A 25795-nucleotide genomic window follows, 5' to 3' on the forward strand; every position below is an offset into this window, starting at 1 on the left:
CACTCTGCCTCTGGCTGAATTCTTTCTGTGCTGAGACCGAAGAACCTATGCTCTACTGAGTCCCGAAATGAGTTCTGCGGTTTCAGTCTGAATTTATAAGCAGTTGCAGGTGCTGTTTTATCCCAACATGAAAGAGCTAAAAAGCTCTGAGCAGTACCCAAGATTTCTTTGCAATAATGGCATCTGAGCATCCCTTTTAATTGAAGTACTCATTTGCAGAACGAAAAAACAGAGACCTGGAGATGAACGGATTACTCCAGTCAGGAATCTTTAACTCAGAGTCTGTGGTGTTACCGTTAGATGCTCTAGGGGAATTACGTACCCTCCATAAGTCCAAGACCTACTCTTCTGCTCTATGTGGAGATATTCCGTAGGACCAAGCACGCAGCCCCTTCCCAAAGCCCAATCTGGACTTCTAGGAGCAACAGCAACATGCCTCTCAGAATGAGAAAAAGGATTCGCAGATGCAAGTGGGGCTGAAGAATTCTCTTACTGCTGAACGGAGGATCGGACAGGCACAGACGGTGGCAGCAGGTTGCTGGCAAGGCACAGCCCTGGCACGGTTGCCTGACAGCAGAACACTTCCAAACCATGCTGGAAGCCCCGGCCAGCGCCCCACTCCTTCTGGGGCAGATGTGAGAGGAAGAGGTGAAGTCGGAAGAAACCTGGATTGCTCCAAGGACCTTAAAGAATGAGACACTGGATGCCTGGACAACAAAGTGTGATGGGGGGCTTCCCTGGTGGCGCAGTGGTTGCGAGTCCGCCTGCCGATGGGGGGGACGCGGGTTCGAGCCCCGGTCCGGGAGGATCCCACGTGCCGCGGAGCGGCTGGGCCCGTGAGCCGTGGCCGCCGAGCCTGCGCGTCCGGAGCCTGTGCTCCGCAACGGGAGAGGCCACAACAGTGAGAGGCCCGCGTACCGCAAAAACGAAAAAAAAAATGTGTGATGGGAAGGAAGTGTAGGGGTAGGGCAGGTTTCTACCCTCTTCTAGTTGAAAGAGATCCTTGAACAATGAATGGCTAGCTATAGCGATGGTATAAAAACACTACTTTTTATTTCCTGGCTCATGGTTTGACAGAAATGTAGGCTCTATTCCTAGCTTAGAACTTTTTTTTTTTAGAAGGACATCACCTCAGCTTTTATTTATTTTATTTATTTTTGGCTGTGTTGGGTCTTTGTTTCTGTGCGAGGGCTTTCTCTAGTTGCGGCGAGCGGGGGCCACTCTTCATCGCGGTGCGCGGGCCTCTCACTGTCGCAGCCTCTCTTGTTGCGGAGCACGGGCTCCAGACGCAGGCTCAGTAGTTGTGGCTCACGGGCCCAATTGCTCCGTGGCACGTGGGATCCTCCCAGACCAGGGCTCGAACCCGTGTCCCCTGCACCGGCAGGCAGACTCTCAACCACTGCGTCACCAGGGAAGCCCCAGAAGCCTCATTTTATAAGGTCAAGAAAGAACAAATTTCACAGTGTGACAGAGTGCTTTACACTAATATCATAAAAGGAGAAATAGCACTGTTCATATATAAATTGTAAACCCTTAAAGCCCAAAACCAATATAAGCTGAAACAGAAAAACAATAGGAAAGATATCTAGTAACTCAAAGAAGAGGAACGGTATTGGGGAGGTGGAGCCACAATAACGTATAAAAATTAATGAAGTAAATAAAGGACATTATATCACACTGAGGACCCTTTGGGGGACTGTGTGGTTCTGGCAGAGGAATGAAGAAATAGCCCACATCAGGACTGGGTCTGTTCATTCATTCATCAGTCCATCCGTCAATGAAATCGTATCACTGAACCTACTGACAAGAACGTCTAGCAACTAGAACCCTCAAAATTGGGACTTCCCTGCAGTCCAGTGGTTAAGACTCTGCACTTCCAATGCAGGCAGGTGTGGGTTCGATCCCTCGTTGGGGAACTAAGATCCCACATGCTGCATGGCACGGCCAAAAAGAAAAAAAAAATCAAACAGAGCCCTCAGAGACTGCTGGTGGGAATGTAAAATGCTGCAAAGACTTTGGAAAACATTTTGGCACTTTTTTAAAAAGTTAAACATATACCAATTATGATCCAGCTATCCCATTCCTATATATTTACCCAAGAGAAAAGAAAGCACATCTCCACACAAAGACTTACACATGAATCCTAAGGGCTTTACTTGTAACAACAAAAAACTGGAAACTCAAATGTCCACAGTAGGAGAATGGATAAACAAGATGTGGTATATCCATAAAATGGATCCACTATTCTCCATACTACTCATTAATATAAAAGAATGAACTGTTGATACACAATGAATCTCAAAATAATTACACTGAATGAAAGAAGCTAGAAAAAAAGTACTTATTGTTTGGTTCCATGTAAATAAGATTTTTTAAACTACAAACTCATCTATAGTGACAGAAAGCAGATCAGTGATTGCCAAGGGTCGGGGTGGGAATGCAGAAAAACAGGTGGGAGGGATTTCACAGGGGCAGGAAGAAATTCTTGGAAATGACGGATACGGTCCTTATCTTGATTGTGGTGATGGTTCCTGGGTGTAGACATATGTCAAAAACTGTATGTCATAGATGCAAAAATCTTCAACAAAATACTAGCAAACAGAATCCAATAGCACATTAAAAGGATCATACACCATGATCAAGTGGGATTTATCCCAGGAATGCAAGGATTCTCCAATATATGCAAACCAATCAATGTGATAAACCATATTAACAAACTGAATGAGAGAAACCATATGATCATCTCAATAGATGCAGAAAAAGCTTTTGACAAAATCCAACACCCATTTAGTAGGCACAGAGGGAACTTACCTTAAGATAATAAAGGCCATATATGAAAAACCCACAGCCAACATTGTTCTCAATGGTGAAAAACTGAAAGCATTTCCTCTAAGATCAAGAACAAGACAAGGCTGTCCACTCTCACCACTATTATTCACATAGTTTTGGAAGTTTTAGCCACAGCAGTCAGAGAAGAAAAAGAAGTAAAAGGAAACCAAATCAGAAAAGAGAAAGTGAAGCTGTCACTGTTTGCAGATGACATGATACTATACATAGAGAATCCTAAAGATGCCACCAGAAAACTACTAGAGCTAATCAATGAATCTGGTAGAGTAGCAGGATACAAAATTAATGCACAGAAATCACTTGCATTCCTATACACTAATGATGAAAAATCTGAAAGAGAAATTAAGGAAACACTCCCATTTACCACTGCAACAAAAAGAATAAAATACCTAGGAACAGACCTACCTAAGGAAACAAAAGACCTGTATGCAGAAAACTATAAGACACTGATGAAAGAAATTAAAGATGATACAAACAGATGGAGAGATATACCTTGTTCTTGGATTGGAAGAATCAACACTGTGAAAATGACTATACTACCCAAAGCAATCTACAGATTCAATGCAATCCCTATCAAACTACCAATGGCATTTTTCACAGAACTAGAACAAAAAATTTCACAACTTGTATGGAGACACAAAAGACCCCGAATAGCCAAAATAATCTTGAGAACGAAAAATGGAGCTGGAGGAAACAGGGTCCCTGACTTCAGACTATACTACAAAGCTACAGTAATCATCAAGACAGTATGGTGCTGGCACAAGAACAGAAATATAAATCAATGGAACAAGACAGAAAGCCCAGAGAAAAACCCATGCACATATAGTCACCTTATTTTTAATAAAGGAGGCAAGAGTATACAATGGAGAAAAGACAGCCTCTTCAATAAGTGGCGCTGGGAAAACTGGACAGCTACATGCAAAAGAATGAAATTAGAACACTCCCTAACACCATACACAAAAATAAACTCAAAACGGATTAAAGACCTAAATGTAAGGCCGGATACTATAAAACCCTTAGAGGAAAACATAGGCAGAACACTCTATGGCATAAATCACAGCAAGATCCTTTTTGACCCACCTCCTAGAGAAATGGAAATAAAAACAAAAATAAACAAATGGGACCTAATGAAACTTCAAAGCTTTTACACAGCAAAGGAAACCATAAATAAGACGAAAAGACAACCCTGAGAACGGGAGAAAATATTTACAAATGATGCAACTGACAAAGGATTAATCTCAAAATATACAAGCAGCTCATGCAGCTCAATATCACAAAAACAAACAACCCAATCCAAAAATGGGCAGAAGACCTAAACAGACATTTCTCCAAAGAAGACATACAGATTGCCAACAAACACATGAAAGGATGCTCAACAACACTAATCATTAGAAAAATGCAAATCAAAACTACAATGAGGTATCATCTCACACTGGCCAGAATGGCCATCATCAAAAAATCTACAAACAATAAATGCTGGAGAGGGTGTGGAGAAAAGGGAACCCTCTTGCACTGTTGGTGGGAATGTAAATTGATACAGCCACTACGGAGAACAGTATGGAGGTTCCTTAAAAAACTAAAAATAGAACTACCATACAACCCAGCAATCCCATTACTGGGCATATACCCTGAGAAAACCATTATTCAAAAAAAGTCATGTACCACAATGTTCATTGCAGCACTATTTACAATAGCCAGGACCTGGAAGCAACCTAAATGTCCATTGACAGATGAATGGATACAGAAGATGTGGCACATATATACAATGAAATATTACTCAGCCATAAAAAGAAACAAAATTGAGTTATTTGTAGTGAAGTGGATGGACCTAGAGTCTGTCATACAGAGTGAAGTAAGTCAGAAAGAGAAAAACAAATATCGTATGCTAACACATATATATGGAATCTAAAAAAAAAAAATGGTTATGACGAACCTAGGGGCAGGACAGGAATAAAGATGCAGATGTAGAGAATGGACCTGAGGACACTGGGCGGGGGAAGGGTAAGCTGAGATGAAGTGAGAGAGTGGCATGGATATATATATATATATACACTACCAAATGTAAACTAGATAGCTAGTGGGAAGCAGCCGCACAGCACAGGGAGACCAGCTCGGTGCTTTGTGACCACCTAGAGGGGTGGGATAGCGAGGGTGGGAGGGAGACGCAAGAGGGAAGAGATATGGGAACATATGTATATGTATAGCTGATTCACTTTGTTATAAAGCAGAAACTAACACACCATTGTAAAGCAATTATACTCCAATAAAGATGTTAAAAAAAACTGTGTCAAAAATTTGATGTTAAAGTATACATCAAATTGTACACTTTAAATATGTACATTTTATTTCAGTTATATCTCAATAAAGCTGTAAAAAAAAATCACATGTATGACCCATTCTTCAGAGGCCTACATGGAAAGTAGCAATAAAATAATGCCAAGTAATACATGTTTTCTGGCGAGGGATACTCAGTGTTCTGCTACGGAAAACTACATCACCAAAGATAACACTGGGACTATAATGGTAGAGACGCATAGGCCAAGAGAACTCTTCAGCCCTGCTCAAATCATTCTGCAGAAAACTGCACACAACGCTCTCTCCCTGTGTGGAGCACAGCCAGATGCTAAAAAGGGGGAAAAACCTAGACAGTCAAATTATAATTAATGAGTCACATTAACAGCAATCTATATGGTTTATGAGTTTTGAAAATCACCTACCTAGATGTATCATTTAATTTAGGAACCTGCATTTTTGCTGATGGTTCTTGTAAATCTAAAGAATACTCGAGTTCTGAAGTAACTTCCAAGCATGAAAATGAAAAACAAAAATTATTAAGCATCTCAAGTAAACATTTAAATGTAGCATTCAAGTCTTATGACAGAAAAAAAATCTGACCATTTTGTGTATCATCCAGTTTCGATTTTTCAGGTGAATTATCAGCTTTATTTGTTTGCTGCAGGAAAAACATATATATCTAAGTTTAATTATGTTGTCTTTGACATTTTTTACAATTCCAAAGAAAAGCATTTAAATAGTAGGATATCAGTCTCTTTGTTCATTAGATTTAGCTCCAAATGACTGTTGGCTGTTCCAAAAACATCAATATCCACCCTCAAGAGGATTTGCCACCATCAAAGACAATCACAGAGTGTCTCAGAGTTACTAAGGGAAACATCAAAGGAAGACTTACAAAAATGTCTTCAACAGCATCATAATTGTTGAGATACGTACAAGTTCCCAAAAAGACAATCTACCTGGAGGAATAATCTTTGGTGTATTTGTTTTTAAAAAATCATCACACTATCACATTTCTGTATAATGTGTCCATGTAATCAAACATAAGAAAATGGACTGAACACCAATACATGCCAAGCACTGTGTTAGGTACTCTATGTATATTATGCTTTTAATCCTAAGAGGGCCACACTGTAAACCAGCTATTCCCTTTGTTTTATAGATGAGAAGCCTCAGGCTCAATGATGTTAAGTAATTTTCCCAAGTTCCCACAATCAGTAAGTGAAAACCAGGTCTGATTCCAAACATTGGGCTGCTGTTCCCAAACTCAGTCTCCAGATGTCAAATGAGGGAATGAGGTAAAGCCAGACAAGTGACACATTCCGCAGGAGAGCCAAGATGAGTGAAAGTCGAGAAAAAAACAAACACGGCAGGCAAAAGTAATTGAAAGGAGGGGATAGTGAAAAAGGAGAGAGATGGTTGACCAGGAGAAAGTGGACAACAAGCCAGAGAGTCAGCTTCCACCTGCCAGCATCCTGGTTGATACAGTTCAGAATCTTGTCCCCAGTTCCCTGTACTCACAGCAGGCTCAGACTGGTTGTCTAAGGGGAGAGTTGTTAGGCAATGGTTATCTTCAGCACTGGTTAACTCTGCCAGCTCGGTAGAGTCCTTTGCTTGGTCTATACACATTAAGAAAAAAGCAATAAAGAATGGTAACAATAACCATACACAATGCTGCATACACCCTCCAAATGCTCTTCATGAGATTCATACTGCTAGTACATCACCATCTTTCGGTAAGAGCTGGTAATTAGGACCTGCTAGGGGCACCTTGGAAAACTGCTTTTGGGTCTAACTCATAAGAGATATGTAACCTGTGCAGGGCCAGGTTTGTGGGTAGACAGGGCCCTACACACTTGCCACCTGCCACCCCATCATAATTTCTCTTTTGTCATTTCCAATTGACCCCAAGACAGACTGTATCAGGTGGAGAAAATAATTCAAGGTTTAATCAGCAACTTTTCTTCCTCCAAAGGTATAATAACACACTAATTACTCCTATATGACCACAGGTTTTCAGTAACCTCTTTCAAGTAATATTTTATCATTGCTTCTCTATGGAATCCAGGTAAGAAATTGTTATTTCCCAACATACCTGTCTCTCTTTCGTGGCTGCTAGGAATCTCAGTGTCTTCTTTCTCCAACTCACCAAAAAGGTCTGAGGAGATTTTCGTCTGGTCAGGCCTCACCTGAAATGCAAACCAAAAATCACATGATTTTTAAAAGCAGTAATCCTTTTAAAAATTTATTATTAGCAGACCTAAAGAGACATAGACAGCAATACAATAATAGGAAGGGACTTTAATACCCCACTTACATCAATGGATACATCACTTAGATGGAAAATCAATATGGAAACATCAGCCTTTAATGACACGTTAGATCCAATGGACTTGACATATACATAGCATTCTACCCCAAAGCAACAGAATGCACATTCTTCTCAAGCAGATATGGAATTCAGGATAGATCATATATTAGGTCACAAAACAAGTCTTAATAAATTTAAGAAGACTGAGATCATATCAAGCATCTTTACCAACTACAGTGGTGTGAAACTAGAAATCAATTACAAGAAGAAAACTGGAAAGTTCATGAATACATGGAGATTAAATAAGACTCTTCTGAAAAACCAATGGGTCAATGAAGAAATCAAAAGAGCTTTAAAAAAAAAACCTTTTGGCAAATGAAAATGGAAAGGCAACATACCAAAACTTATGAGGTGCAGCAAAAGCAGTTCTAAGAGGGAAGTTCATAGTGATAAATGCCCACTTCAGAAAAGAAAAGAAGGACTTCCCTGGTGGTCCAGTGGTTAAGACTCTGTGCTTCCAATACAGGGGGCACAAGTTCTATCCCTGGTTGGGGAACTAAGATCCCACATGCTGTGCACAGTGACCAAAACAATAATAATAATAAAGAAAAGAAATAACTCAAATAAACAACATATCTTTACACCTCAAGGAACTAGAAAGAAAAATAAATGAACCCAAAGTTAGTAGAAGGAAGAAAATGCAGAACAAAATGGAAATAAACAAAAGACACTAAAAAAAACAATAGAAAAGATCAATGAAACTAAGAGCTGGTTCTTTGAAAATATAAACAAAATTGAAAAACATTTAGCTGGATTCACATATATATGTGTGTGTATCTATCTATCTATATTTAAAACAGCATATTATTCAGCCATAAAAAAGAAGCAAATCCTGCCATTTGCAACAACATGGGTGGACCTTGGGGGCATTATGAAAAGTGAAATAAGTCAGAGACAGACAAATACCGTATGTTCTCACTTATATGTGGAATCTTAAAAACAACAACAAAAACAAGCTCATAGATACAGAGAGCAGGTTGGTGGTTCCAGAGGAGGGGGTTGAGGGCAGATGAAATGGGTGAAGGGGGTCAAAAGGTACAAACTTCCTGTTATAAAATGAATATGTCATGGGGATGTAAGGTACAACATGGTGACTATAGTTAATACTATACTGCATATTTGAAAGTTGCTGAGAGACTAAATTCTCTAAATTTATTTTGTTCACACACACAAAAAAACTTCTAACAATGGTGACAATTGTCAACTAGTCTCATTGTGGCAATTTTTTCACAATATATACAAAAATGGAATCATTATGATTTACACCTGAAACTAATATGTTTTATGTCAATTATATCTCAATTTTAAAAACCCCAACATGGAAATGTAAGAGACATGAAAACATACTAAAACATATTTACTGATAAATAATCAAGAAGAATTAAACATGCCACCTGTTTGTCATCTCCTAAAGCTTTAATGGAAGCTTGTGCTATGTTGAACTGCAATTCAAAATGAATTTCTATTTTCATCACTTCTTTGTTTCTGATATTAATAGGCTTCTTCAGGTAAATTTTGAGCATCTTCATCTCAGTTTCTAGCAAAAGTAAAGTATACCATTGTAGATCAACATACTGAAAGGTTATATTTTTAAATTTTATAATTTTAAATAACTGCACTGGGATATTTGTTCACTGTCCAGATTCTTCTGCAATGAGAAGTTGAAATTATTTTAATAAAGTTACTCTGAAATTATTTTTATTAGATGCACATGAGTATTTTTATACACACACACACACACACACACACACACACACACAATATGTTTAAGCAGTTAATCTAGCAGAGATAGAAGTAACTTAGCAGCATAGCAAATGAGATATTTTGTCTTCTAAAATTCAATCCATTTTTTAAAGAACATTTGTGAATACAAAGCTATCACCTGTAACAGGTATTTTACTTCTCAATATATTAAGCACAACATTCATTCTCATTCTTTCTGTCTCTCTCAGATCCCACTCATTTCTAAAATTCAAAATAAAATCCACTGTTCTCAATATACAAACTGGAATAATCCACACTCATCTCAACAGACTCCACTTAAAGAAGAGAAATGGAAACATTCTCCAGAGAGGCCTAATTCTCAGACAACAGTCTCCTTGAGGACCTCCTACCAGGATGTCAGCCCTTTACTGACAAATAGTAATTGGTTTTAGAAGAGAAAATAGTTTAGACCACAATTCATAGCAAGCCCAAGAATCAGCCACAGTAAGTACAAGCTGTGTTGGAAGCAGCAGGGGTGAAAAGAGTAAAACCCATGAAAGAGCAGGCAAAGCTCAGGGTCACAAATTGATGAGACTGAAAAGAGGAAAAAAGAGACACACCTGGGTCTAGATCTGTGGCCAGTGGTACTCGAAATGTGGCTAATACAACATGAATTGCATTACAAGCATAAAATACACACTAGTTTGTGAAGACATAGTACCAAAAAAGAGAAGGTAAAATATCTCATTAATTGTTCATATTGATTACATGTTAAACTGTTAATATTTTGGACATACTGAGTGAAATAAATATATATTATTAAAATTAGTCCACTTGAAAAAAACTTTTTAAAGAGGCTACTAGAAAATTTTTAATTAAATATATGGTTCAGATCCTATTTCCATACAACAGTGGTGGCCTCTAGTAAAGTTCAATAATCTCCCAAATGCTGATCTTACTGGATGTTCAGTCACTGTAGAGAAAGTCTCTAAATCCCTGCAGCAAAAGTAATTCTAAACAAGATCTGAAAATGTAAATAGCTAGTTGGGCTGTGGGGCTCGATGCAAATGTACAAGGGCAAGAAGAAATAGCCTGAGGGCTGCCCTCAACAGGCTCCTAAAACACTGTCAACCCCTTAGCAGGAATGGCTCAGCACGCAAAAGGCAAGTCCTGCTTGTAGTGTTTGCTATACAAGCCTCAGTTGCCTCGGCTATAAAACTAAAACATCACACCTACTTCCTCCAGCTACTGTAAGGCACTTTATGAATTTTAAAGTCTCCCCCAAATGAGATATATTTATGAAATGTAGAATATTAACTTTGGCAAGTTGGTTGCTGAAAACCACCTCAACAGCAAAGTTCAGGTTCAGAAACTTAAAATATGTAATGTTAGGGGTACCACAGTCAGAAAATCCATGGAAGTCCTTATAAAATATTGACTTCAGAATAAACACCAATGATATTTTGCATATCTTAAGTGAATAGCAACAGGTAATGACTATATAAATTAAGTTACTCTTAACTTATGATTATGTTTAATTTACATTTCTAGTAAGATGTTTATAAACCCCTTTCCTTTACTACAGATAGGAGACACCTCCAGCTCAATGTACGCTATCTTTCCAATTCTGTGACTGTATAACTGCTCACTTGTGCTTCTTCCCATCTGTGACACCATAAGAAATATATATTTGATCTTGGCCTTTGTTCCTGACACAGAGCTCCTGAAACGCATTTTAAGTGATGGGGTGCTAGGAGCATCTTTTTTTCTAATATTTGGTCTTTGACCCTGGTTCCTGACACCAGAGCTTCTAAGGCCCTTGGAATGCCCGGGGTGATGAGTGTTTTATAAGTTAATGAGATGACTGGGGGTTAGAGGAGTGGGGGTTGGAGGACTTAAGGATGGGGACTGGTCGAAAACTTGCACAAGCCTCTTAGATAGCCTCATCTACCAGAGGGCAGACAGCAGAAGCAAGAACAACTACAACCCCGCAGCCTGTGGAAAAAAAACCACATTCACAGAAAGACAGACAAGATGAAAAGGCAGAGGGCTATGTACCAGATGAAGGAACAAGATAAAACCCCAGAAAAACAACTAAATGAAGTGGAGATAGGCAACCTTCCAGAAAAAGAATTCAGAATAATGATAGTGAAGATGATCCAGGACCTCGGAAAAAGAATGGAGGCAAAGATCGAGAAGATGCAAGAAATGTTTAACAAAGACCTAGAAGAATTAAAGAAAAAACAGAGATGAACAATACAATAACTGAAATGAAAACTACACTAGAAGGAATCAATAGCAGAATAACTGAGGCAGAAGAACGGATAACTGACCAGGAAGACAGAATGGTGGAATTCACTGCTGTGGAACAGAATAAAGAAAAAAGAATGAAAAGAAATGAAGTCAGCCTAAGAGACCTCTGGGACAACATTAAACGCAACAACATTCTCATTATAGGGGTCCCGGAAGGAGAATAGAGAGAGAAAGGACCCAAGTAAATATTTGAAGAGATTATAGTCGAAAACTTCCCTAACATGGGAAAGGAAATAGCCACCCAAGCAAACGCAGAGAGTCTCATACAGGATAAACCCGAGGAGAAACATGCCAAGACACATAGTAATCAAATTGGCAAAAATTAAAGACAAAGAAAAATTACTGAAAGCAGCAAGGGAAAAATGACAAATAATATACAAGGGAACTCTGATAAGGTTAACAGCTGATTTCTCAGCAGAAACTCTACAAGCCAGAAGGGAGTAGCATGATATACTTAAAGTGATGAAAGGGAAGAGCCTACAACCAAGATTACTCTACCTGGCAAGGATCTCATTCATATTCCATGGAGAAATCAAAAGCTTTACAGACAAGCAAAAGCTAAGAGAATTCAGCACCACCAAACCAGCTCTAGAACAAATGCTAAAGGAACTTCTCTAAGTGGGAAACACAAGAGAAGAAAATGATATACAAAAACAAACCCAAAACAATTAAGAAAATGGTAATAGGAACATATATATTGATAATTACTTAAACGTGAATGGATTAAATGCTCCAAACAAAAGACACAGGCTTACTGAATGGATACAAAAACAAGACTCATATATATGCTGTCCACAAGAGACCCACTTCAGACCTAGGGACACATACAGACTGAAAGTGAGGGGATGGAAAAAGATATTCCATGCAAATGGAAATCAAAAGAAAGCTGGAGTAGCAATACTCATATCAGATAAAACAGATTTTAAAATAAAGTTATAAGAGACAAGGAAGAACACTACATAATGATCAAGGGATCAATCCAAGAAGAAGATATAGCAATTATAAATACATATGCACACAACACAAGAGCACCTCAATACATAAGGCAACTGCTAACAGCTACAAAAGAGGAAATCGACAGTAACACAATAATAGTGGGGGACACTAACACCTCACTTACACCAATGGACAGATCATCCAAACAGAAAATTAATAAGGAAACATAAGCTTTAAATGACATTATAGATCAGATAGATTTAATTGATATTTATAGGACATTCCATTCCAAAACAGCAGATTACACTTTCCTCTCAAGTGCACACGGAACTTTCTCCAGGATAGATCACATCTTGGGTCACAAATCAAGCCTCAGTGAATTTAAGAAAACTGAAATCATATCAAGCATCTTTTCTGACCACAACACTATGAGATGAGAAATCAATTACAGGGAAAAAAAACGTAAAAAACACAAACACATGGAGGCTAAACAATACGTTACTAAGTAACCAAGAGATCACTGACAAACTCAAAGAGAAAATCAAAAAATACCTAGAGACAAATGATAATGAAAACACGACAATCCAAAACCTATGGGATGCAGTTCTAAGAGGGAAGTTTATAGCTATACAAGCCTACCTCAAGAAACAAGAAACATCTCAAATAAACAATCTAACCTTACACCTAAAGGAATTAGAGAAAGAAGAACAAAAAAAACCCAAATTTAGCAGAAGGAAAGAAATCATAAAGATCAGAGCAGAAATAAATGAAATAGCAACAAAGAAAACAATAGCAAAGATCAATAAAACTAAAAGCTGGTTCTTTGAGAAGACAAACAAATTGAGAAATCTTTAGCCAGACTCAAGAGGGAGAGGACTCAAATCAATAAAATTAGAAATGAAAAAGGAGAAGTAACAACTGACACTGCAGAAAAACAAAGCATCCTAAGAGACTACTAAAAGCAACTCTATGCCAATAAAATGGACCACCTGGAAGAAATGGACAAATTCTTAGAAAGGTATAACCTTCCAAGACTGACCCAGGAAGAAATAGAAAATATGAACAGACCAATCACAAGTAATGAAATTGAAACTGTGATTAAAAATCTTCCAAGAAACAAAAGCCCAGGACCAGATGGCTTCACAGGTGAATTCTATCAAACATTTAGAGAAGAGCTAGCACCCATCCTTCTCAAATGCTTCAAAAAGTTGCAGAGGAAGGAGCACTCCCAAACTCATTCTATGAGGCCACCATCACCCTGATACCAAAACCAGACAAAGATACTACAAAAAAAGAAAATTACAGACCAATATCACTGACGAATATAGATGCAAAGATCCTCAACAAAATACTAGCACACAGAATCCAACAACACAGTAAAAGGATCATACACCATAATCAAGTGGGATTTATCCCAGGGATGCAAGGATTCTTCAATATACACAAATCAATCAATGCGATACACCATATTAACAAACTGAAAAAGAAAAACCATATGACCATCTCAATAGATGCAGAAAAAGCTTTTGACAAAATTCAACACCCATTTATGATAAAAGACTCTCCAGAAGGTGGCCAAAGAGGGAACTTACCTCAACATAATAAAGGCCATATAGGACAAACCCACAGCAAACATCATTCTCAATGGTGAAAAACTGAAAGCATTTCCTCTAAGATCAGGAACAAGACAAGGCTGTCCACTCTCACCACTATTATTCAACATAGTTTTGGAAGTCCTAGCCGTGGCAATCAGAGAAGAAAAAGAAATAAAAGGAATACAAATTGGAAAAGAAGTAAAACTGTCATTGTTTGCAGATGACATGATACTATACATAGAGAATCCTAAAGATGCCACCAGAAAACTACTAGAGCTAATCAATGAATTTGGTAAAGTAGCAGGATACAAAATTAATGCACAGAAATCTCTTGCATTCCTATACACTAATGATGCAAAATCTGAAGAGAAATTAAGGAAACACTCCCATTTACCACTGCAACAAAAAGAATAAAATACCTAGGAACAGACCTACCTAAGGAAACAAAAGACCTGTATGCAGAAAACTATAAGACACTGATGAAAGAAATTAAATGTGATACCAACAGATGGAGAGATATACCATGTTCTTGGACTGGAAGAACCAATATTGTGAAAATGACTATACTACCCAAGGCAATCTACAGATTCAATGCAATCCCTATCAAATTACCAATGGCATTTTTTACAGAACTAGAACAAAAAAATCTTAAAATCTGTATGGAGACACAAAAGACCTTGAATAGCCAAAGCAGTCTTGAGGGAAAAAATCGGAGATGGAGGAATCAGACTCCCTGACTTCAGACTGTACTACAAAGCTACAGTAATCAAGACAACACAGTACTGGCACAAAAACATAAACATAGATCAATGGAACGAGACAGAAAGCCCAGAGATAAATGCACACACCTATGGTCAACTAATCTATGACAAAGGAGGCAAGGATATACAATAGAGAAAAGACAGTCTCTTCAATAAGTGGTGCTGGGAAAACTGGACAGCTACATGTAAATGAATGAAATTAGAACATTCCCTATCACCATACACAAAAATAAACTCAAAATGGATTAGAGACCTAAATGTAAGACCGGACACTATAAAACTCTTAGAGGAAAACATAGGAAGAACACTCTTTGACATAAATCATAGCAAGATCTTTCTTGATCCACATCCTAGAGTAATGGAAATAAAAACAAATATAAACAAATGGGACCTAATCAAACTTAAAAAGCTTTTGCACAGCAAAGGAAACCATAAACAAGATAAAAAGACAACCCTCAAAATGGGAGAAGATATTTGCAAACAAATCAACAAAGGATTAATCTCCAAAATATATAAACAGCTCATGCAACTCAATATTAAAAAAACAAACAACCCAATCCAAAAATGGGCAGAAGACCTAAATAGACATATAGAGAAGATACAGAGATTGCCAACAAACACATGAAGGAATGCTTAACATCACTAATCATTAGAGAAATGCAAATCAAAACACCTCACACCAGTTAGAATGGGCATCATCAGAAAATCTACAAACAACAAATGCTGGAGAGGGTGTGGAGAAAAGGGAACCCTCTTGCACTGTTGGTGGGAATGTAAACTGATACAGCCACTATGGAGGACAGTATGGAGGTTCCTTAAAAAACTAAAAAACAGAACTACCATATGACCCAGCAATCCCACTACTGGGCATTTACTCTGAGAAAACCATAATTCAAGAAGACACATGCACCCCAGTGTTCATTGCAGCACTATTTACAATAGCCAGGTCATGGAAGCAACCTGAATGCCCATCGACAGACTAATGGATAACGAAGATGTGGTACATATATACAATGGACTATTACTCAGCCATAAAAAAGAACGAAACTGGGACATTTGTAGAGTCATGGATGGATCTAGAGACTGTTATACAGAGTGAAGTTAAGTTAGAAAAAGAAAAACAAATATCGTATATTAATGCATATATGTGGAACCTAGAAAAATGGCACAGATGAACCTGTTTGCAGGGCAGAAATCAAGACACAGATGTAGAGAACAAACATATGGACACCAAGGGGGGAAAGCAGCGGGGGGGTGGGCGTGGGGGTGGGATGAATTGGGCGATTGGGATTGACACGTGTACACTGATGTGCATAAAATGATTACTGATAAGAACCTGCTGTATAAAAAATAAATAAAATAAAATTCAAAAAAAAAGTTTTGCTTACATATCAATGATATTTCTAGAAAAGAAAAAAAAAAAAAGGATGGGAACTGGTTGCCAGAAAGACCAAGGTGTGGTTAGAGGATTGGAACTTCCAGCTCCCCAACTTTCAGGGAGGGCAGAAGGGCCAGAGATTGAGTTAATATTCCATCATGCCTACAGGATAAAACTTCCATAAAAACCCCCAAGCTACCGGGTTCAGAGAGCTTCTGGGTTGGTGAACACAAACGTTCCGGGAGGGTGATGCACCCCAACTCCTCAGAAACAAAAGCCCTTGCACTTGGGATCCTTCTGGATCTTGCCCTGGGTATTCTCTTCATCTGGCTGTTCATCTGTATGCTTTATTATACCCTTTATAATAAACTGGCAAATGTAAATGCGTGTTTCCCAGAGTTCTGTGAACCATTATAGCAAGTTTCAAACCCGAGGAGGAGCTTGTGGGAACCTCTGATTGGTAGCCAGTTGGTCAGAAGTACAGGCGTCAACCTGAGACTTGCGATTAGCATCTGAAGTGCGGGCAGTCTTCACTGTCCTTTCATTCTCCCAGAGCTTCACGGTGAAAGGCTCCCCTCCTCTTCTGCCACTTCCTTTACTGCCTAATCTAGCCCAAATTTCCCTCTTTTTCTAGTATGTAACAGGAGAAATTAAAAATAATAACGCAAGTGATTCTTGTTCATATAAATTCAAATTAATTGTGTCTGTGGAATGCAACAGTCTAGTCGTACATCTGTTTGTAAATTAATTTCAGCATTGCTTATACCTGTGATTCTTTGTATTCTCCTGGTTATTACATCTTATTAATTGCTCATTAATTAATGAAATCTCTTACCCACATTTATTTTATACTTGTATGCGGGTCATGATTTTACCTTTTCAAAAATTACCCTTTAACAAAACACTGAAGTTAACTTATGTACACAAGAAATTCCAGCAAGGAATGCTCAGGGTTGAGGAAGGATTACCTTATCCTAAGTAGTCCCATGGGAGAACATTCAGTTAAGAGTTCAAGGTTAGGAAGGATGGATTTGTTCTTTCCAGGACTTGTATAATGAGAATCATGTTACCCATTATACTTTCCACCCTGGCTTTCAGGAAGCTAAGCACCAAATTTGTTTTTTGGTTGTTGTTTTTTTTAATTGTACAATTTTATTTTATTTTATTTAAATTTAATTATTTTCTTCTTGGCTGCATGGGCCTTCATTGCTACGCACGGGCTTTCTCTAGTTGTGGAGAGGGGGGCTACTCTTCATTGCCGTGCACGGGCTTCTCATTGTGGAGCACAGGCTCCAGATACGTGGGCTTCAGTATTTGTGGCAGGTGGGCTCAGTAGTTGTGGCTCATGGGCTCTAGAGCACAGGCTCAGTAGTTGTGGTGCACAGGCTCAGTTGCTCCGTGGCATGTGGGATCTTCCCACACCAGAGAGCAAACCCATGTCCCCTGCACTGGCAGGTGGATTCTTAACCACTGTGCCACCAGGGAAGCACCAAGCACCAAATTTGAATCTCCATGGTGGCCAGATCAACCTTCATGATAGACATTTTTATTCTTGTTTGTGGTTCCAATTTTCCATTTCTATTATTTTGTTATAAATATGCAAGCTGCCCTAAATCCTTTGTGAAAAGGAGTATAAAATCCACATAATTACATAGTATTTAGTTTTAACTCTTTAGTAAAGCCAATTACTTAAAAAATGATTATGTATATTGAGTTACTTTCAAAACATCCCTTTATTTTTTAAGAGACCCAATTCAGGAATCCTGGTCAAGTGTGACTATATCTGAAATACTGAACTGGACCAATACCTTACTTCTACCCACCCAGAAAAGGATCACTCCTGACTCCATGCCCCTCAACTCTACCTACCAAGAGGAGAAGAAAGGTGAATGACGGAGATTTAAGAAGGGGGAGTCTGGGCTTCCCCGGTGGTGCAGTGGTTAAGAATCCACCTGCCAATGCAGGCGACACGGATTCGATCCCTGGTCTGGGAAGATCCCACATGCCGCACAGCAACTAAGCCTGTGAGCCACAACTACTGAGCCTGTGCTCTAGAGCCCACGAGCCACAACTACTGAAGCCAGCGAGCCATAACTACTGAAGTCTGCGCACCTAGAGCCCATGCTCCGCAACAAGAAGCCACCACAATAAGAAGCCTGTGTGCAGCAATGAGGACCCAATGCAGCCAAAAATAAAAAATAATTAATTTTATTTTCAAAAGAAGGGGGAGTCAGAGGGCTGATATTTAAATAGTTTGTACATACCCAATTATTAGTATAAATATGTGGGTAAGGGAGGACAGGTACTATAACCATTTTTTTAAATGGTGGTACAGGACTTCCCTGTTGGCACAGTGGTTAAGAATCCTCCTGCCAATGCAGGGGACACGGGTTTGAGCCCTGGTCCAGGCCACAACTACTAAAGCCCGTGTGCCTAGAGCCTGTGCTCCGCAACAAGAGAAGCCACCACCATTAGAAGCCCACGCACTGCAACGAAGAGCAGCCCCTGCTCGCCACAACTAGAGAAAGCCTGCACACAGCAACAAAGACCCAATGCAGCCCAAAATAAATAAATAAAATAAATAAATTTATTTTAAATAAAATAAAATTACCAAAAAAAATAAATAAATAAAAAATGGTGGTACAAAACTTAAAAATGGTTAACAAGGTAAATGCTAAGTGTAGAGTTCAGTAGTGTGAAGTATATTCACATTGTTGTACAAGAGATCTCCAGAACCTTTTCATCTTGCAAATCTGAAAATCTGTACCCATTAAACAACTCCCCATTTCCCCTTCCCTGCAGCCGCTGGTAACTAACCTCCATTCTACTTTCTGTCTCTATCAATTTGACTATTTTAGATACCTCATGTTAAGTGGAATCATACAGTATTTGTCTTTTTGTGACTAGCTTTTTCCACTTAGCATGAAGTCCTCAAAGTTCATCTACGTTGTAGCAAGTGTCAGAATGCCCTTCCTTTTTAAAGCTAAATAATAGTCCATTGTAGGTACAGATCACATTTGCTTTATCCATTCATCCGTCGATGGACACTTGGGGGTGCCTCTACTTGTGGCTCGCGGGCTCCTTAGTCGCGGCTCGCAGGCTCCTTAGTTGCGGCATGCATGTGGGATCTAGTTCCCTAACCAGGGATGGAACCCAGGCCCCTCCACTGGGAGTGCGGAGTCTTAACCACTGCGCCACCAGGCAAGTCCCTGCTTCTACCTCTTGACTCTTGTGAATAGGCTGCAGTCAATGTTCATATGTAAATCTCTTCGAGTCCTGCTTTCGATGCTTCTGGATATATATCCAGAAGTGAAACTGCTGGATCATACGGTGATGCTATTTTCAGTTTGTTGAGGAAGCATAATCATTTTTACAACGAGAAAACCAGGCAAGTCATGGAACCCCAAAGTTACAGAGTGGAGGACTCACTCATCTTTTGCCCTGAGCACAGCCTTCGGTCCACAGCGCTCCCCACCTCCCCTCCACGTCAAACGCGAGCAAAGTCTGCTCGGGAATTAACTAAACATACACTGCAACTGTAAACAGAAACAATACTCAGGACTAAACGCGGGGTAGTTTAGAATTAACATCTTACCTATTATGCTGAAATTAATCGCTGCTTCCTTCAAAAGTCTTACTGAGTCCCATAAAGCGCTCTTGGAAAAAATAAGTGAAATTCATGAGCACATAACACATACTTGGATATGAACACTCTCTACGCACTTAGGTCTAAACAGGAGTCAAACATGATTACCTCAGGATTGTTTATATGAAAAGTTACACTCTGAGTTCCTAGGTTGAAATCAATCCAAAATTTCTCTAATTTTTCATCTGCAGGTTTTCTCATCTGTAAGATATAATTTCAGCATTAATATCACATGAAAGGGTCAAACGAAAATTATTCCATTAAAAACAGAACTGCTTTTCCGAGAACAACCCTACTTTAAGATTATAGGGTCACCGTTTATTGCCTTACTCATTTCTGCAAAATAGGAGGAAGGTTTTAATTTTATATAACCAATCTATTTCTGGAAAAACCCTACTATACTTTGCAATTTAATAGATGTTTAAATGTGTCAGATAACTCTAACCACACAAACTTTTTTTTCTGGTGCGAATCACAGAGAAAACTGTTCTATGTTAAAGCAGTAACAATCCACACTGCCTACGGATAGAAACTTCTAGCAAAGGAGGTATTGTGCTGAAATATAAATGGTGACTTGCCATCTAACTTACCATGTGTTGGGATAAGGCTAAGACCTGAAGATTTCAAATTATCTTTATTTTAATTGATTACAGTCAGCCCTCTGTATCCACGGGCTCCAAATCCAAAGATTCAGCCAAATGTGGACTGAAAATATTTGGGAAAAAGAATTCCAGAAAGTTCTAAAAAGCAAACCTTGATTTTGCCATATGCTGGCAATTATTTACATAGCATTTACACTGTCCTGACAACTATTTGCATAGCATTTACATTGTGTTAGGTATCAGATGTAACCTAGAGATGATTTAAAGTACATGGGAGGATGTGTGTACATTATATGCAAATACTAAGCCGTTTTATATATGGGACTTGAATATCCGCAGATTTTGGTACCCACGAGGGGTCCTGGAACTTTACAAAATAAACATACGCTCTTTAAGAAAGAAAGAAGGGGCTTCCCTGGCGGCGCAGTGGTTGAGAGTCCGCCCGCCGATGCAGGGGACGCGGGTTTGTGCCCCGGTCCGGGAGGATCCCACGTGCCGCGGAGCGGCTGGGCCCGTGAGCCGTGGCCGCTGAGCCTGCGCATCCGGAGCCTGTGCTCCGCAACGGGAGAGGCCACAACAGTGAGAGGCCCGTGTACCGCAAAAAAAAAAAAAAGAAAAGAAAGAAAGACGGAAAGAAAAAAAGGCGAGACAGTTTCAAACAATATGATGCTAATAGAGTAAATATCTCCTTCTCTGTCCCTCAAATTCCCATAGGTACCTTTCCATAGGAACCATTAACAATGCCTTTGCTTCTCCCCAGATGTGTTCTAGACATACTCAGGAGGTATATACAAAGTTTTTATTCCTCAACAATGGGACAAACACCAGACTTAACTATTCTTCCACTTGTTTTCCAGTAAATAGCATTTCTTGGCCATTGCTCCATCATATGTGTCTACTTTTTAACAGCTATACAGTTGAACAAAGGGTTTTTTTTTAATTTTTATTTTATTTTTTATACAGCAGGTTCTTATTAGTTATCTGTTCTATACATATTAGTGTACACATGTCAATCTCCCAGTTCACCACACCACCACCCCCACCCACTCCCTTCTCCCTTTGGCATCTATACGAACAAGGGTTTTAACACAAGTCTATGTCACAGGAAGCCAGTGTAAAGACCCCTACTGAAGCTGATGGAAATTTAGAAGTCCTAGAAAGAAGAAGCAAGCAGAGATTGGAATCCTCAGACAACCAGAAAGAAAAACAGACTTGAAATATAGGAATCAGGCTACCAAAATGAGTTCTAGAGAGAAAGAATGTATAATGTAGTCGTGAGCTAATGGCTCAGCTCACAGAGGCCAAGAAGGGGGCCCTAAACCCAAAACAATGAAATGGTTAACTAGAACATTCTAGAGACACGATCCAGGAAACCTCAGCACAGTCCAGGTTCAGAGACCTATGAAAAGTTTACCCGGAAATTGAGATGCTGCAGGTTGGGGCCACTGTTACAGGAAGGACCTTGTGCCTCTAGAAACCAAAGAAGGGGGTGAAAAGAGACTGTTCAATTTTGGACTATAAAGTACAAAGCAGAATGATCTAGAGAAAGGAGAGTGGCCCTAATTCCTGGGGATAGAGTGGGAAGCATCTACTGGGCGGAAAGAAGCAATGGACTTGCCCCATTCCCTCCAATTCAGGCATGAATAATGTTGCTCATCAATAGGATAAAATACGGCAAAGGTTCCTGTAACTGACCTCATGAACGCAGTATAAACCCTAAAATTCCTTTACGTAGAAGTAACACTAGGGCTCTTCAACAATAAGCTTCAGAGTTGAGGCCTAAGAGGAGAAGCGAGTTTCCTTTTTCAAAAAAGTCCTTCTGTGTAGCAAGAGCCATTTGGCCTGATGTAAACCTACCTGTGGGTTTCACTATACACCCCCCACCCTCACAGCCCCTGAAAAAGAGACAAACATACCTCATGCTCATCAGCAAAAGCAGCAATGCATGGAAATGAATAGACCCTGCAAAACACCTCACAATTAAAAAGTAAAATAAAATATGGATGACCGCACACGCGACCTACAGATGTTCTACGAACAAGCGTGTATAACTAGGTGCGCCATTATGTCCCTTGGTACAGGGTATGAAAGGGGCTCTCAAACCTACAAATGGAGATCTACCATGGGCAGAATTCAAACCTCCATCTGGCAGTCTACAAGCCATGTTTTCTGGTACTATATACACCTCAACCCAGCTGCTTGGCAAGAGTCCTAATGAAAGGAGTGAATTTAGCCAATATTTTCTCATCAAGGACTTAACTGTCCATATACGTCTTTCTCTAGTATCCTCAGATCTATAGGAAATCAATCTTCATAAAATCTCCCTGGAGGATATCAAGTTCCAACTGTTCCAAATCACTAATAAATATGTTAAAGACGGATAGAAATCATTTTTAAACACACACAAATGAATCACTAGGCAGAATGTGTCTAACATTCTGAGGTTTCTACTCAATGGATAACTTAGTAATGCTCAGTAAATTCTGTATCCTACATTCTCTCCTCAAACAGATCCTAGATTTTTTTTTTAATATTAGACATTTTCAGAATAGAATTAGTCAATAAAGTAAAGCTCAGAGAAACGTCTTACCTTCTTTGGTCACCAAGGCTGTCATTTAGGTGATTGAGAAACCGTCTACAATCCTTCAAAGTAAATAATGCAAACTTTTTTGTTAAAAAAAGAGAAATCAAGATATACCCTTTGCAGCATGTAGAGGCCAGTGTTCACTACTACATTCCCAGGATCCAGTGACATCACAGGGCTTCACAAGGATTCATTATTAATTACGGTAACTAAAATAACACTTTGTGTCACAAAGAGGAGGCTGCAGACTCATGTTCTGAACCCCCAGCCATGAGACTTGCAGCTGAGGAATGCTTGGGTCTCCAAAAGTTTTATGTGCAGGAAACAAGCAAGAGAAATACCTCTTACTGACGACCTGGATTGTAATATTTGACTAACCCAGAGGGCATCCATCTCCCTACCATCTCCCCAGCACAAGCCAACCACAAACCCATGAAACTTGTCAATTTGGGGTTTATCCTGGTGTACTGAACCACTGTAGATTTTCCTTATCAGGAGTTCTCTGACCTGCTCCTTCCTGGAATGTCTCTCCAGCTAAAGGTTCTAAGAATAAAGAATACGTTTGTAGTTCTCCCAACCAACAGGGACCAGGGAGGCAAACTGTTACCCCCAAATTTCTCAAACCAAAGAGAGACTGATCCAGACTTTTATCCCTTTTGTTAGCAAGGACTGTCTGTTGTAGTCAAACAGTCCTCACATTCCGTGTCTAGATTCAGCACTAAATGGACATTAGTGTGAACTTTCATCTAAAAGCAGTTCCACTAAGAAGCTGATGGCTCTAGGGGGAAAGTGATTTGAGAAAGAGGATAATTACTTTTGTCTTATGTTCCCCTAATTTCCCTGCAGACGCGAGAATCACACAGAGGGGAAAGGAAGCTAATACTGGAGTGTCTACAACATCTCAGGCACTTTTCGTGTCTCTCATTTAATTCTCACAACTCTGAAGTTGGTTTTATTCCCATTTTACAGATGAGAACACTTAGGCTCCATGAGTCAACTATCAGCTCCAAGGACATATTGCACAACACAGGGAATATATAACCAGTATTTTACAATAACTATAAATGGAACTATAACCTCTAAAAATTGTGAATCACTCTACTGTACACCTGTAACATATAACATTGTACACCAACTAGATTTCATTTAAATTTTTTCTTTAAAAAACAAAAGTCAACTACTTTGCCAAAATGTACACATCACATCAGTCATGGAGGTGGGACCCAAACCCAACTCCTGGTATTCCCATTTAGATCAAACTGCATCCTGGCTAAACAACGACTGCAGGTCTGGCAACGGGCTTAAAGTCAAACTTAACATATTTAATAATATATTTGCAGGTTCGGATTTAATAAAATCCCAAGTGCTCAGCAGTTTTGACCAGAAAGGCTTTGTTCAACATGAGCACTGTTACTAATAATTTTAGCTTTTCCTACAGAATCACCTGCACTTTAAGAACTTTTTTTTAAAGGAGAGGGAAAACATTTTAGCTAGTTCAGGATAAAGGTGAGTATACAGCAAAGCCGTAAACTACGTCTGTGCTACTTGAGGACACAATCACAGTGAGGCCTGGTTGCATGGAAGACACGGAAAATTATTGTTCTTCCAAACTGTGAAGGCTGGAGGGCTCACAACACAAGCACCCCATAATACTCCTCTGCTACCAGAGCACGCATGCCAGCCTCAGCCTCCTGTCCTCATGCCAGCTACTCTCTGCAAGGCTGAAATGCACATTCTTTTCTTCTCCAACTCTCCCTACCCTTCAAGGTTTGTTGAAAATCACTTCCCGCTCCATGACATTGTCTCTGACTGGATCCATCAGACTCACACAGTTCTGGCTCCAGGCTAAGTTTCCTGTAAAGATGTCCTAATTGTATGCTGGTATCTGGTCCACAAATATTCTGTTTCTATTACCCTCAAGTTATTTCACAGAAGTGGGAAACAGGACAGTGAAGAATGGCGACCTAATCACATTTAAGGAAAGAATCCTCCCCTGAGCCCAACATACAGGAAGGCGCTGAAAGGATGCTTCGTAAATATTGATTAAATGGACTTTTCATGACCAGGAATCTCACCGTCTCAAATTCTCGATCCTTAATTTCTTTGAAAGCCTCAGCAATGGCGTCATCTTCAAACCACTGACGGACAAAGTTCTCCCTCGATTTTTTCATGGTCAGTCTACACAGTGCTTCACAAAGGGCTGCCTGTTGGCTATAGTCTAGAGAGTGAAAATACGGCAGACATGGATAATTCTGGGCACAAAGCGAAAGAAAAACTGAGTTCCACAGATCAGCATTTGCTCTAAGAAGGTCCATCTTAGAAGACTAGCATTGTGTCTTATAGCTATAAGCAGAAAGACATATCCTGGAGCAATTATAATTATTTAAATTCATCTGTAAGAAATATTAGGGGAAAATCCAAATGATAGGTCAGTATACAACAAATTTTTTTTAAATGATAGTTCTGCAATTTATATTTTAGATACATTAAAACATCCACCAAAAGCAACTCTGTCCAAGACTCACAGATAGAACACACTAGCGGTTACCAGAGGGAAGGGGGGGAGGGGCAAGATAGAAGTAGGGGAGTCAGAGGCACAAAGTATTAGGTATAAAAGAAGCTACAAGGATATACTGTACAACACAGGGAACACAGCAAATATTTTCTAATAACTGTAACTTGAGTATAACCTTTAAAAATTGTGAATCACTATATTGTACACCTGTAACTTATATAATATTATACATCAACTATACCTCAATT

The 25795-nt window shown here is 39.3% G+C and overlaps 1 protein-coding gene across 1 annotated transcript in view; it reads right to left on the reverse strand.

Annotated features, from left to right (window-relative positions):
- The window catches only part of SYCP2L (synaptonemal complex protein 2 like), a 67899-nt gene that overhangs the window by 28779 nt on the left and 13325 nt on the right, over window positions 1–25795 (reverse strand). Inside the window, exons 9-18 of the mRNA XM_067043221.1 lie at window positions 25108–25250; window positions 23039–23091; window positions 22365–22410; window positions 19955–20047; window positions 19796–19856; window positions 8908–9050; window positions 7238–7331; window positions 6664–6761; window positions 5743–5800; window positions 494–683 (exon numbers count right to left, since the gene is read on the reverse strand). Of these exons, the coding sequence (XP_066899322.1) occupies window positions 494–683; window positions 5743–5800; window positions 6664–6761; window positions 7238–7331; window positions 8908–9050; window positions 19796–19856; window positions 19955–20047; window positions 22365–22410; window positions 23039–23091; window positions 25108–25250 (979 nt within the window). The remainder of the gene's footprint in view (window positions 1–493; window positions 684–5742; window positions 5801–6663; window positions 6762–7237; window positions 7332–8907; window positions 9051–19795; window positions 19857–19954; window positions 20048–22364; window positions 22411–23038; window positions 23092–25107; window positions 25251–25795) is intronic.

The sequence above is a fragment of the Kogia breviceps genome, chromosome 10, assembly GCF_026419965.1.
Source record: "Kogia breviceps isolate mKogBre1 chromosome 10, mKogBre1 haplotype 1, whole genome shotgun sequence".
In the NCBI taxonomy this organism is placed as follows: Eukaryota; Metazoa; Chordata; class Mammalia; order Artiodactyla; family Physeteridae; genus Kogia; species Kogia breviceps.